Source organism: Ceratina calcarata, unplaced genomic scaffold (assembly GCF_001652005.2).
Source record: "Ceratina calcarata isolate Rehan_Ccalc_2016 unplaced genomic scaffold, ASM165200v1 scaffold39.2, whole genome shotgun sequence".
In the NCBI taxonomy this organism is placed as follows: domain Eukaryota; kingdom Metazoa; phylum Arthropoda; class Insecta; order Hymenoptera; family Apidae; genus Ceratina; species Ceratina calcarata.
In genome coordinates this window covers 1388599-1403829 of record NW_017162322.1, presented here as the reverse complement: position 1 = coordinate 1403829, position 15231 = coordinate 1388599, and the positions used below count along the sequence as shown (strand labels likewise).

At 40.6% G+C, this 15231-nt stretch overlaps 1 protein-coding gene across 1 annotated transcript in view; it reads left to right on the top strand.

Moving 5' to 3' along the window:
* Positions 1-15231, top strand: part of LOC108626223 (uncharacterized) — a 118640-nt gene that overhangs the window by 53877 nt on the left and 49532 nt on the right. The window contains exons 2-3 of the mRNA XM_018026795.2: positions 8596-8804; positions 13179-13314. Coding sequence (XP_017882284.1) covers positions 8596-8804; positions 13179-13314 — 345 coding nt within the window. The remainder of the gene's footprint in view (positions 1-8595; positions 8805-13178; positions 13315-15231) is intronic.

The following is a 15231-nucleotide window of genomic DNA, read 5'->3' as shown; positions in this document are numbered from 1 at the left end:
ATTATTTACAGTCATATAACAAGTTATTAGTAAATGTTAACAATAAAAAAAATTTACTTCACTTGGGAAAAACAAAAATTTATGCATTATTATTTGTACATTTGCCCAAAACCAGTTAAAATGACTCCCTTGGGCAATCTAGTGTTAATTGATATCGTTTGTTAACACATCTTATTTACCCCATTAAATCATTTTCATTCCCCTAATATACATAATCAACGAACATGATCGCTGGCAATCGACCCGTTGAACGCAAACAGTTGTTACAGACGCGTTTATTACAGTTTCCTCCGTTACGTTGTTAATAACGTATCGGACCGATAACGATGAACGGGTGTCGGACCGTAAAATTGTTCATTGGGTTTCCCCGTTTGAACTCGTTTCGTACTTTACGCGTCCGGAAAGAATTAACTTAAAAGGGAATGCGTTTAAACGGTTACTAATTCCATTACACAACGTCATTACTCGTACAATTAAACGACGAACGGTTCGCTCGGTTGAATGTAATAGTCCCGTGTTAATTCCGTTTGCAACACTCGATACGAAAAAAGAACCATCCGTTACACAATGTTGAAGCGATTGACGGTATACAATTGGATTGCATTTACACTGGCGAATTAGCATCTTCCTGGCGTTTGTTTCTTTCTGACGTATGAATATAGTGAAAATGCGGAAATATGAAAGGTCGAACGTTCAGCAGGGAAGGTAGCTAGGCAAAAAGCTTGAAAGTTTCGATAAGGCTCTCGACGGGACCGAAAGTACCGCCAAACTGATATAATAAGTTTGATTAAGTATCATCGAGGAGTTCCTCATCGTTCATCAACAAAAGGACTCTGCTTGCTGTCAATGGATGTAACAGTTTGTATAATAAATTTGTCCGACAAATTGTTCACAGGAAAAATTGAATTAAGAACTTTGTTAAATGCACTCATTTATTTTAATGAACCTAACTATCCCAGAAATTGAAAATTACATGGTCATACACATAATGATATTTTCGTATAATAACGTTTGCTGTTTGATTTAATTTTAATTTACCTAATAATTATACTTCGTAGCAATTAATATGTATAACCAATTCTATTACACATAGGAATACGTGTTATAAATATAGAATATATAGAACCGTGTATTAAATACGTAGTATAATATTACAGTATTTACATTTGTGCAATTGAAATCAAATTGTATTCAATAACGAGAACAATAGTGCTGTCAGTGATATTGATTTCTGGCAATTCTTAAATCGGCACCGTTTCGCAAAGAGTGTGTCATTGACTGAAACGAAGGAACAAACGATGGCGCGACATTATTGAGACCCGACGATGTGAACAAGACTAGAGCACTATTGGACGTTTCTTGCTTGACAAATTGAATCGTTGGATTAATCTCTTCGCAGCGGCAGTTGGTAGAACGTTTGAATCGATCCGAACGATAATCTACTTAAAATCTGTGCGGAGGAGAAGTTCTAGCGACTTCTCTTTCGATCTCCGAGAGATTTGCGGCCGTCGCGTCCAGGTTCGACCGTACAGGTGCCGAAGTTTTCACAGCGCGCCGAGCTGCGGATGACACAGGGAACGGTTTTAGAACTCCGTATGCACTTGCGATTGCAAATCCTTGAAATTCGAACGAACAAGGTGATCAAGCTTATAGATTAGAACGATTAGTTATACGGCTTTCATTGATGAAAATCTCGAGCCAATTGCAAGTAGCTATTAATGTTAAATAATCGACGCTTCGTCTTTTAATTAAAATTGTTAATTCACTACTTTCTGAAAAATCCTCCGTACTTCTTTTTACAAATTATACATTTATTTATTTCAATCTACGACTCGTATGATAGCAGTTGTTCGGGCGTGGCAGTCTCGCATTCTGAAAATGACTTCGCCCAGGCTTAAGCCGTGGAGGCGAAAAAGTTTCCAGCGGAGTTGGTCCGATTTTTCCAAAGAATCGAGGAGAGCACGCGGCCCCGTCAACATGCAAATCGCGGAACGTGCAAGGGAAATGAAACGGGAACGAGAATGAAAATTGTGACGCCTAGTCTCTGTACGGGTGTTGGTAATCTGATGCATAAGTAATCTTATGCGTAGCCTTAATATATCTCAGTCGCGAAATCAACTCGCAGCTTGGAAGTTCCGTACCGAATAACGAAAGCATTGAGAGTCTTAAGTAGGCCAAGTACTACAGTTTAACGTTAATTAATCACTGAAGATGTACGAAGGAAACACGAACTCAATATTTTCACATCGAGTGCATCGAACGTTTTTTTATATATTTTCTACGGCAAATGTATAAAAAAGTACGTGGTACGAAACAAGATGAAGGCTCGCGCGGCGAGATGAGACTCGACAGTAAAACGTACCAATTTTCGTGTAGTCCCTTTTTAAACGATCGTTAATAGCCGCACGTTGGCATGTATCGGGACAGAGGGCTAAAGGATGAGGGGATCGGCCGCTATCGCCACTTATCAGCGGTTCAGATTCAATTGGCACTCGTGCCCGGGCGCGCGGGGAATGATATTATCCCCTGCGGGTGTTTTCGCGTTCTCGAAAAGGAATAAAGCGATACGTGCCCGTGCCGCATTGCGATCGAAACGAGAAAATAAAATCGACGGGAACAGAATGCGCGCATTTTTAGCGGCGCCCCGTTAACGTTCATTAAACTTGCATTCCGCTTTCAGGTCTGGAGACATATGCGCTCCCTTGCTTGCATAGCTACGCCCTTTGTGCCACGTTTTTTTGCGCCCCTGTTCAAATGGTCTTCGTCCGGTCGCAGCGTCGAAGGAACGATTCATTCGGCTTCCCGAGCTGTTTCGCTGTCTCTTTGATAAAAACCGTACGTCGCGGACGTTCGTTTCCGCGCATAAGAGCACCGCGCCGGGACGATAGTAAAAAACGGCGATAGGGAATTCGTACGATCTGACGCGTACGTGGGCGTCTGATTGTCTCGTATAATTTTAAAATGGAATGCAGCTGGGGATGCGTGAAACAAAAGAGAATGCAGCAGGCGATAAACAATCATTCATACTGACTTTTAAGAGTTATGTTGTTATATTATTTTCTGCACGGGAAATAAGTTTTCTAATTTTCATCTAATGGTCATATAAAATCAATATAAGCAACAATTATTAAAAATTCTTATTAATATATGTATATATAAGATAATATGTAAAGAACGTCAGTGCAGTGCCGTGGGCTTTATTTTCGCCTCTTTATTCTTCTCTATGTATTTTATTTAGAGCCATTGGGGAAGCAATGCGTTTTTCGCTTTCCGTGCAATTACGCTATTTTCCGGGATTTCAGACGTTCGAACGCGCAGCCAACCGTCACTACATTTTCATTTGCCTATCGATGTGTTGCTCTCATATACACGCTTGTTTCCAGTTCGTTTTACCCGGTCTTTTTTTTATTCCCAAACGTTTCCCCTGTTCTGCTTTTTTTTTGTATTTTAATGCACTTCCTCGGTCCATTTTCGACGTCGATGGCAAAAACCCGTTCACGCCCAGTGGAGAATTGATCCCTTTACAATGCTTCTAACTCTTGCGTTTATTAACAGATTTACAAAGCATTTTATATTAAAAGTGGTTAACGTTGAAAATGTATATACTTCGTCATAAATGTTAAAAAAATTGTGCGGCTATATTTCTATGTTATGCATTTTTTAGATTTATGTTTGTACAGTGCTCTAACGAGACGAGAAACAAGAACATTGTATTCGTTTCTCTTTTTAGAGAAAAAAGTTTCTACTTTTTTCATGTCCCTCTAACTTTCCATTTACGACTAATTACAACTAAGTTCGTATTGCGCGTTTTCTCGTTACAAGAACCGGAATGTGAATCTCTTCTTTTATTAGTAACAGTGGGTACTGAAACTGCTTCGGAAGCTCGTTATACTCTGATATTTTACTTTACAGCTTACGTACAAATATATTCAGTTTTTAATCAACATGAATTAAATGCAACGAGTTAAAACCTACGGTATTTAATACCGTGTTCCAAAATTGTAGTAATCCTGTTTTTAATTAAAACATTCCCATTAGTGTAACGAAAAGCGTGAGCAATTTTGGGAGCAGCTGCACATTTTCCAGGCTCTATTTAAATTACGTATTAACAATTATTATATTGAAATCTCTATTTTTTCCGTTTGTGGATCAAACACTTGAAAAGCACCGGGATAGGAAAGAATTGTAAACTGTTTGGTAAAAGGATTAGCTATGTAAAAATATTTCCATTTTTCCGATCGAATTGTTCCACATTCAATTAGCAAACGAACGTCCTCGAAAAATTCATAAGCCTGTAATAGGATTACGTTATACGTCGTATTATACTTTTATTGACGGTATTATATTGTTAAATATTTATAAAAAAAATTCAGGGTATCGGACACAAAAGGATATGGGTACGTCCATGTAAATTAACAAGTTGTTCTTAAAACCGTGAAGCTTTTTTTCGATATAAATAATTCATCTCACATACATGCAGCTATTGTTAATAAAAATAACGAATAATAATCTTGTATGCCTGTGATAAGATCGTACGATTGATTAAATACAAAAAATAACTTCTTAACGAAGTTGACCCAATATTTCTCATTAGAGACAAGTTATTCAACAATATGAAGAACACGGCGGTGACTTTTCGGCTTGCACCGTGTAACTTATTTCTCCTCGTCCATTTACTATATTTTCCTCGTATCAGGCAACCGAGAAGTTCCAAATCCTTTTCTGTCCATCGTAATGCCCGAACACAGCTTGCCGAAACTCCGTCACTTGTTCCCGAGATTTTCTTCGAAACAATATGATGCGCCACCGCGGCGATATAAAAACTCTGAACCCGCGATTACGGAATTGTCGACGACGATGAGTTTTCCCCGTGGCGCAAAAACCGTATAACGTGAAAAATCGCGGATGACGCTCGACCATTGTTGGCCCCTCGTTTCACCGGGGCTCGATCGAACCGCCAAACTTCCCGTAATAACTCAAGGAATTCGTTAACTTGTCCACCCCGCGCTGGCTAGCGCGACGTAAAAAGCTTAGGTACTTTTTCAACGATACGTAACGGCGGTCGCCGATGTTAAATCTGTTTGTTACTTCCGGTTGATTCACTATGACCAAACTCGGGAACTACGTGGAAACAACAATAAACCGGTCGTATTGTATCGAATTCCTCTAGAATCGAATCCTCTATTCGCTATCGCGAGGATTCTTTGCCAGTATAAAAGATTCCGTTTGTTAATGCGTTCAATGCTCTCACGACTTATCCTCCCAAGCTTCGACGTACCCCAAGTAGATTTAAATGTTCCGTTTAAAGCTTTTGAGTTTCGATAATGAATTTATTATAATTTCACATTTTTTGCAATATCCACGATTATCTCTCATGCCAAAAACTAATCTGGAAGCCGGAAGGAACAGTGTAACTAAAGTTCTGTTTTGACGAATGAAGATTAATATGAAATAGCGAAGTTTGAATTTTTATGAGGGGGCGAAATGCGGTTAGAGCCGCGGGATGCGCGAGCACACGCACTCGTTCGCGGCGTCAGGTGCACGCGGACTTGTGAAATGTATCGCGGGTAAAGAAAACGGGCAAAATATTCTTCCACGGCTGTTTCCGCGTAGGGAGTTTTGCAATTCTGATTACTCGCTCGAGGCTTCGCGTGCCGTTTAATTTGCGTAAACCGTGGCTCCCCATCTGCAAAGCCGGCTCGCGTCGCGTCGCACGAACCCGAGAGCGCGTTTCAACGATAAAAAAGAAACGACCGCCGAGAATCGTAATTGATCGATCCGCGGCGTACTTTCGAATTGGATGAAAATGTCAGAAATGAACTGACGGCTGTGACCGCGACCGATAATTTATTGCGCTCGAAACGTCGAACCGCGGAAAATTTAGATGCCGATAGGAAATTGTGCGACTTTAATAATCGGTCAAAAACAAGAACACGACGATGCTTGAACAATTTACAAATAATATCTTCCGATTTCAGCGACGTGAAAAGAAATGTTTTAATTAGTAAAAAAGCAATGAGACGAAGTATCATAATTAGTGTAAGTTTTGATGGCTTACAGTTGTCATAAAGCATAGGATTAAAATAATTGACAACAAGATGCTTAAATACTTCTCTGTTATAAATGAGGTACACGAGAAATGCGATTACACAATTATAATAAATATCCGCCTTACGACTTTTTAACAGATCTCATTAGAAGTTGAAAAATATGAACTTTTACCATCTGTTCCCATTATGAGGCTTTCGTTCTATAAACTATGTACCTTGAGCGGCATTAACGAAATCGGTGTTAGCAATTGAATCGAGGAAAAAGAATACAGTACAGATAGAGAAACCGGCGAGAATTCTCCATTTCTGATCGTAGCCTTTTGCGGTCACGAAACGGAGCTTAGTTTGCTTAATTCACGGTTTCGCAGGTTCGCGCCGGAAATATCAGAGTTAAAACGGTTAATCGGGCTCTTCATCCCTTTGGGAGACAGAGAATTTCACCAAAGAGAGGGAGAACTTTTGAGAATCGTAATTAACGAATACAATTTTGCACTGTCTAAAAAATTAAAGTAACAGTTGACATTGATGGACTTTAAAGAGAATCGTTTTCAACAGTTTAAATGTTACAGAAAAGTGATGTTGCTTATATTCTGTTGATAAGTTCTAACAGAATATAATTTATATTCAAATGCATCAGAATATTTCGATTCTGTAGAGTTTATGTATCGCGATTCATAAGGACTGTGTAATTTGCAAATAAATGTAGTTCCGAGGATGAGACGATATTTTTTTTTTTGCATCGGGTAACGGTTGGAGAAAAAAGGGGGAAGAAAACTAGTAGAAGTCAAACGGAGATTGAGAACATATGTCCTCAAAAGCAGTCCCTAGAAACTTTCAGCATGCACCGTGTGCCTGCCTACATCTCCCAGAATTCCTTTCAATTCGAAATGAAAGGAGGGAAGTGCTCCTCCAACTTCGCAGCTTTTGGCCTTTATGCGCGAAGAATTTTCATTTATTTTTCCTCTACTTGCTGTGCGGCAACTGTCACTGGGATACCGTCGTACGAAAATCAATGAGGTCTTAAGTGTCTAATAATTTCTCAACCAGTTTCGCAATGTTCATCTTCAGAAATTGCGTCAGAAACGCTGTTCACTGTTTTGATATTTTTATTACAACGTATGAATACCCGTAAAATATCTTTTTATACATTTTTTCTTTACACAAAAAAAAAAAAACGTGCTCGCGAATAATGGAACGCAAACGTTGTTGTCACAGTTCTGCATACAAACGTAACGTTTATTTACAATGATACGCCTGATCTTGCAAAAAAACAGAAAAAAAAAGGACGAGGACGTGTGTGAATACCTTGCATTTTCATGTTTTGTTTCGAGCTCGCGCTAAATAAATTTTCTATGCGATTAAACTTTTCAGAAAACCGTTACACACCACTCGGGTATAAAATACAAAATCTGCGAAATGCCACATTGCTAGGTATTTGCACCGGTCGAGGGTATTCGTTGAAAGGAAATAGCGCGTGGATGAAATACTGTTGAGCCTGCTTGCAAAATATTACAATTTACATTATACATTATTTGCAGAAATCGCTGTAATTGCGAAATATTTAGAGTCGTTTCCCTTTTATACGTGGCAATTTAAAGGCGTCGCGTTAAATTATATTTTAGACTTACACCATTAGTTTCTATGTTCGAAAATCCGAAAATATCAGTAAATGCAATTATAGAAAAACATTTGGTTCCTCGCAATATCGCCTTTCTTTAAAATTACGAAATCAGCTTTGTTAATAACAAAGAACATAGAAAACGTTGATGCAAATGTTTAGTCTACTTCCTATTTCAGTAGATGAGAATTGTATCGCTTTCTCGAGAAGCACGCAACGTGTACACGAAAAAAGAATATGAACAGCTGAGCGATTTTTCCGCGTTTCGAGAGAAGGGCAGAAATCAGTCCGCGGAGTTTGGTTTTCGTGGCACAGGGATGTCTACCTAGTTCTGCGTAGCCGGAAGCTAGTATGTAATAAGAGGTCTTATCCTGCAGCGACATCAAGACGCAGCAAAAGCTCGACTCTCTCGCTCTCTGTTTTAATATGAATGACGTATACGGTTCAATTCCTCCGGGCTTTAATGGGTCGAATCGTCGATAATCCCAGTGAACGGGGAACGTCAGCGGAAAATACAAAAAAGGGCCGGCCTCGCGGTTCGTCGAAAGGGGGAAGGAAGGAAGCCGTGTAGAAGTAGTGAAAGATAGAGAAACGGGGGCCGGGGAAGGAAATGGTATGTTGATCTAGAGGGTATATAACGAAAGGAGGAGAGAGGATGGATGGGGGATGGAAGGAGCGAGAAGAAAAATTGTACGTTTGCGCGAACGTGGACGTGTGTACAAAAGGTTAGGGAACGTGGGGGGAGGCGCGGAACGGAGGAGAGGGTGGGAATGAGCTAGGCGGAGGGAGCGAGAGGAATTGTCATTCGGTGGAATTGCAATTTCTCGCTGACGCGTGCTGTGCAACCTCCGGCGCGCGAGGAGTAAAAGCGGACTAATGATGCACACTAGACTTAATGCTCCGTTCCTGTTCTCATTTCCCACAAAGGTGCGAGCTGCCTGCGGGATGTCAGCCTAGAAGTAGTTCCGGAGGTAGTGCAACGTGGTCAGAAGGTGATTCTGCGCTGCCATTACGATCTCGAGGAGACACTTCTTTACTCCCTCAAGTGGTACCGCGGCAACCATGAGTTCTACCGCTACATGCCCAGCGAGAAGCCGGCCACGAAGGTCTTCAACATTACCGGGATTTACGTCGACGTAAGTGTCAATATTTTTTCTCCTATCTGCAATATACATATACAGTGGTTCAGACGTGAATAGAGCGGGGACCCCCTTCTGTTTGAAGTCCCGAACTTATAAAGAGTTTATAAAAAATTATATCAGAATTATTTATACAAAATCGTGAAGAATTATAAATGAATAAAACCAAATTTTGCTTTTGATATGTAGAGATTCTCCAAGAACTGTATATCATTTGACACGAAGATTCTAACAAATACTTTGTTTAAGCACACCTCATTCTTCCTCAGCCATAATTTATTTCGCAAGTGTGCTATATAACGTACTAACAACATTATGAGTTGAGACACGAATATAACTCTAAAGTTATAACTTAATGAGGACAGAAGATGAAAGTTAACGAGACCTGGACGAATAACAGGAAACTTGGATAGAAGTAAAATCGTGGAACTTGTTTTTGCTGAGAATAAACCAAAATGGTCCGTTGTCAAATTTTCATCAATTATTCGTGAATCATATTTAAAAATTGAAAATTTATATAAAAACGCAGAGTGCTCGTGCAATACAAATATAAAAATCAGTTCAATTCAACTTTGTATTTAAAAATTTATATTCAATCTGATATAAAATTCAAGTAACTGATGGAAAAATATTACATTATTCTGACGATCGGGGATTAAAAATAGCCTAGAAATTTCGTTTAAAACCTAATAGCAGGAATAAGCGTATCAGGGTTCGACAATGATTCGTTTTGGGGGAAATTGTGGAAGGCGGCGCTCGGGGCCCGCATCAGTCGACGAAACAACAAACAAGTGGTGGTTCAGTCTGGATGTCCCGCGGTATTAGCCTTCCGGTTGGCCGGGGACGATCCAAATATGTGGTTTTATTGCATTGCGTTGGCCGACGCTCGTTAACAGCATCCTTGACCGCTGTAATCGCCGTAAAACAGGCCGCTTTTATCATCGTTCGGACGTGTCCGCGCGTGCGACGCAAAGCGACGGGTTACACGCACTGCCGCATCGGTTTTGAGGAAACCACCATCGCGCGTGCATACGGTATACATACCGGCGCGTTTACGCGACGGAAAACAAGCTCCAGCTGAGCGCCGCGCCGATATCCCATGTTTCAGAACCAACAATATTCGCGAACGCAGCCGCCTTGCTTACCCATCACAATCATTAGCATAGAATAATAAAATAAAACTCATAAAAATTCCTATAAATAATCTGCCGATTTTTAGACAAAATAATATCAACTTAGAAACAATAGTGTGAATCGTAATTCCTTTTATTCTGTGAACATTCTGATAAACATATTTATATACTTTTTTTATATTTTTTATGAATATAAATTGACGGGAGTAAAGAGAAACGTGTTCCCTCTTCGACTTCGCTTGCTCTCGTTCTCATTAAAAGCCACCCTTCGATCTCTTCACTCCTCGGCCGGGTGTCTCTCCCACTTGAGTCCGCGGTGCATCTTTTTGCTTCGTTATTTAAATCATACTAATTATGCATATTTTGCCTCCGTTCCGATGAAACGATCCTCCGCCACTTTCCCCACCGGCCCGGGGGGGGGGGGGTGCTTCAAGCGAGCTATCTTGCTCCCGGTGTCTCGACTTTCGCGCTTGCTTCATCGAGCCAATTTACTCGAGTGCAGGGTAATTCCTGATAAGATGACGATTTTCTCGAGTGCCTTGCTCTCGACGATACCCCCGGTCGCTCGCTCGCCCCAGAAACATTTAGGAAAAAAGCATCCTTTGTCGCGACACCCTGCCCCGATATTAACGTTCCGCTGTTTGTTTTTACCGTAGGATAAGAACGAATCCTCCGAGCATTTTTCTATGTTGCATACTCGCTTGCAACAAACGAAATTAAAATATGGAACACAGGTTCAATTCGATAATAATTATTACAATTTATAAATTTATATTCAATCTGATATAAAATTCAAGTAACTGATGGAAAAATATTACATTATTCTGACGATCGGGGATTAAAAATAGCCTAGAAATTTCGTTTAAAATCTAATAGCAGGAATAAGCGTATCAGGGTTCGACAATGATTCGTTTTGGGGGAAATTGTGGAAGGCGGCGCTCGGGGCCCGCATCAGTCGACGAAACAACAAACAAGTGGTGGTTCAGTCTGGATGTCCCGCGGTATTAGCCTTCCGGTTGGCCGGGGACGATCCAAATATGTGGTTTTATTGCATTGCGTTGGCCGACGCTCGTTAACAGCATCCTTGACCGCTGTAATCGCCGTAAAACAGGCCGCTTTTATCATCGTTCGGACGTGTCCGCGCGTGCGACGCAAAGCGACGGGTTACACGCACTGCCGCATCGGTTTTGAGGAAACCACCATCGCGCGTGCATACGGTATACATACCGGCGCGTTTACGCGACGGAAAACAAGCTCCAGCTGAGCGCCGCGCCGATATCCCATGTTTCAGAACCAACAATATTCGCGAACGCAGCCGCCTTGCTTACCCATCACAATCATTAGCATAGAATAATAAAATAAAACTCATAAAAATTCCTATAAATAATCTGCCGATTTTTAGACAAAATAATATCAACTTAGAAACAATAGTGTGAATCGTAATTCCTTTTATTCTGTGAACATTCTGATAAACATATTTATATACTTTTTTTATATTTTTTATGAATATAAATTGACGGGAGTAAAGAGAAACGTGTTCCCTCTTCGACTTCGCTTGCTCTCGTTCTCATTAAAAGCCACCCTTCGATCTCTTCACTCCTCGGCCGGGTGTCTCTCCCACTTGAGTCCGCGGTGCATCTTTTTGCTTCGTTATTTAAATCATACTAATTATGCATATTTTGCCTCCGTTCCGATGAAACGATCCTCCGCCACTTTCCCCACCGGCCCGGGGGGGGGGGGGGGCTTCAAGCGAGCTATCTTGCTCCCGGTGTCTCGACTTTCGCGCTTGCTTCATCGAGCCAATTTACTCGAGTGCAGGGTAATTCCTGATAAGATGACGATTTTCTCGAGTGCCTTGCTCTCGACGATACCCCCGGTCGCTCGCTCGCCCCAGAAACATTTAGGAAAAAAGCATCCTTTGTCGCGACACCCTGCCCCGATATTAACGTTCCGCTGTTTGTTTTTACCGTAGGATAAGAACGAATCCTCCGAGCATTTTTCTATGTTGCATACTCGCTTGCAACAAACGAAATTAAAATATGGAACACAGGTTCAATTCGATAATAATTATTACAATTTAAAATTTGTATTCTGCAATCCTAGTTATAGTCAAATCTTACAATAATTTCATATATTGTTCAGTGAAATATTAATTTGTTCCAAACATTATATTAGGATTTATAGGCATATAGATAGGCATTAATAAGGATGGGAAACAAACAATTGTTTGGGAATTAAGCAATGTCATCGAGCCCGTTAATTAGACACAGAGATTGCAATATGCAAATTGAATTCCTCGCTCAGCTTGCGGCTCGGTTTAAATAATAAGCTTTTGTTCGGGCATCCTGATCATCCGGTATCGACGATCCGGCGCGGTGCCGAGACACGATCGTTAATAATAATTTATCTATTAATAATCCGGGGATACGCATGTGCCCGCTCGCGTGGCGATTTAACAGGATACCGAACAAAGATTCGTTCTGATTAGATTAACACAACGATAATTTATATCGTTTATGTCATTCTCGGTTTGCCGAGGAGGGCATTATCGTTTGAGCAGTGCCGAAAGGCGCGGTATCAAATTATTGCTACGCTAATAAGTACCGGAATTAGATATTATCATGTTAATTACGCGATAACGTTATTTTCGCAACCCGCGCGTTTATATATCATCATTAATCCGCGTGCTTCCATTATTAAAACTTGAAATTATGCAAATGAAAAATAGCAATGGTATTTCACATTAAATTCATTTTTCGCGGCTTTCATTTATACGTCATCAGATTTTATTTCTGTCCATGGTTAATAGGTTCACATCGTCATCTTGGTGATTATGTAATACTCAAAGTATCCGTCCCTCGGAACTATAAATAGTAAATGCGACACCTGCACAAGCGATGCTGTCGATATAACAGAATAACAAGCTTAAATTCCACGATTATGAAGCTTGCATCGAGTTAAGTTAAAACGACGCGAAGAAGGCAATGAACCGCGCGCGCTCGTTAATCCGATGAAAACGGCAAAGAGACCAAGCCTTGTATAAATTCGCCTCGTCGGCCGATCGCATCAGCACGGAATTTGATTCGAATTATAACTGGTCCAAATAAATCGAATTATCGTTAATCGGCAGGCATGCGTGGGATTTAACGGTAACCGAGTTCTAACTTTCTATGGCGCGCGATTATAATTCTATAGCCGCCGATTGCGAATGTTCACTTTGCAGCTCTCTGTGTTACAGACCAGGAACTCGAACGAGAGCCAGGTCACGATACGCGACGTCGACTTCGCCCTCTCGGGTACGTTCACCTGCGAAGTAACAGCCGACGCACCCACCTTCTCCACGGCCTCTGTCTCCAAGAACCTCACGGTAGTGTGTAAGTACACCCTTCATGATGTTACGCAAGAATATTGTGCTAGAAACAGGGAAACTCGACGTATTCAGTATGAATTGCGGCACGCCGTCGTTCGTGTGTGCTTGGATATTTCCCACCCTCGCGAGACACAATGTGACGTTAAACACAGTACAGAAAGCAATGATAACAATATTTGACAACTCTTGTAATCACATAAGATTATAATTTTAATCCATGAATGATTAAATGAATTGCGATTATGATATGAAATGGCTAATGTATTTGAGCAATATATACTACAGAGGAATTTTATACATAAACATTTATTTTTTAAAATGTAGCTACATTTAACGAGTCTGTATTTCTAAAGAAAAAATATAAGATAGGAAGGATAAAATTCAGCACACAGCGCAGCGTTTCTCTTTAAATTCTCCTCTCAACATTTTCCAATTTTCTCCACCTTCACGTGCAAAGATCTATAACCCAATTCGCTACGTGGAACCAGCCAGTATATGCACGCGGACCTCACTGAGTCTTAAATATAAAGTAAAATTATACTCCTGTTTCCGACACAATCCTGAAAGAGTAACGTGTCTATTCTTCTTATTTACAGCTTTTAAAGATTCTCGTGAATAAATCAAATGAATTTATATTTCTATCCGTCACGTTCTGTGCATAGCACGATGCATTCTTGTACAAAGCATATTTAAAACAGTAGCACACTGACAAACATAAAAATGATTTAACATCAGTTCGATATCAAGATAATTATAGATATGAACTTCAGTTTGGATTTACACAGTAGAAACCTGTGAATGGTAACTCCAAGCTATTGCTTTATTCCCCTAAAACAAATCAGCGGTCGCGTCCATTTTGTGCATTTTCAATAATCTGACTGAAAGTAAAATACGGAGGATTAACATACAGCAGTCGGTTGCCTTTGCGTCTTATCCCCCTGCGCTAAATCTGTGCGAATTTCGACAGCGCTGTGCGTAGCTCGCGGTGAAAGTTTCTGCTTGATAGCATCATTAACTCAGCTTGGGTTTGATCCGAGTCAGTTGCACCCTCGAACCCCTGTGAAGCGGCTTCGTTGTCGCAAATGATTTCGTGCGCGCCGTCTACCGGTTCTGTATGTACATATGTAGTACGTGTATATATGTACAAATATGTATGCATATACATGTATAGATACGCGGATACATACGGTTGGTCGTGAAGCTGGTTCTCACGTAAATTCGCGGAGTGTTTCTAATTTCCTCGAGCACGCCGCGGCGAGACGGGGGTGCGGCAAGATCAAAGGGGTGCTTCTGGGGTTAATCAGTGCACGCCGCAGAATCGCGAGTACGTTAACGTGTTTCCCGAATTCACGGCGATCTTTCAGATGCAGACAGTTTAACACTGACGTAAATGAACTCTATCGAGACTCGGTTAATTTAACCGAAGTTCGTGTATTAACGCCTTTCGATGATTTAATCAATCCCGTGTTTCTTAATTGCTGTCCGAATTCATTATGCACGTTGGAATTAATGAATGAAGGTTAACAAAAAGAAACGTGTTCAACAAAATTATTCATTGAGCTGAGTTTTATTAGTTTTTGTTCATTCCTCTTATTGAAATTAACTGACTATTAAAATACTATTTTCGGTTCGATACTGGGTCGTTATTTAATAAAACGGCGTGATAGCCGTGTGCCAATTTATTCATTGTCCTCCGAGTTTAGCTAAAACTTGAAATCCGCGAAGTTGATAGAGGCGAAACTTTCACGGGAACGTTGCGTGCGTAAATATTGGAGCAAAGTTCCTTGCGCGCAGTCGAATACATGCGAAGAAAGGATAAAGTTTCGAAGAAGGTAAACACGACACGAGCTGCGGACACAATGTGCAAAAATTAACGATACGTCAGATGCAATTATAGAGAGCTCGTTTTATTTTTAATTAA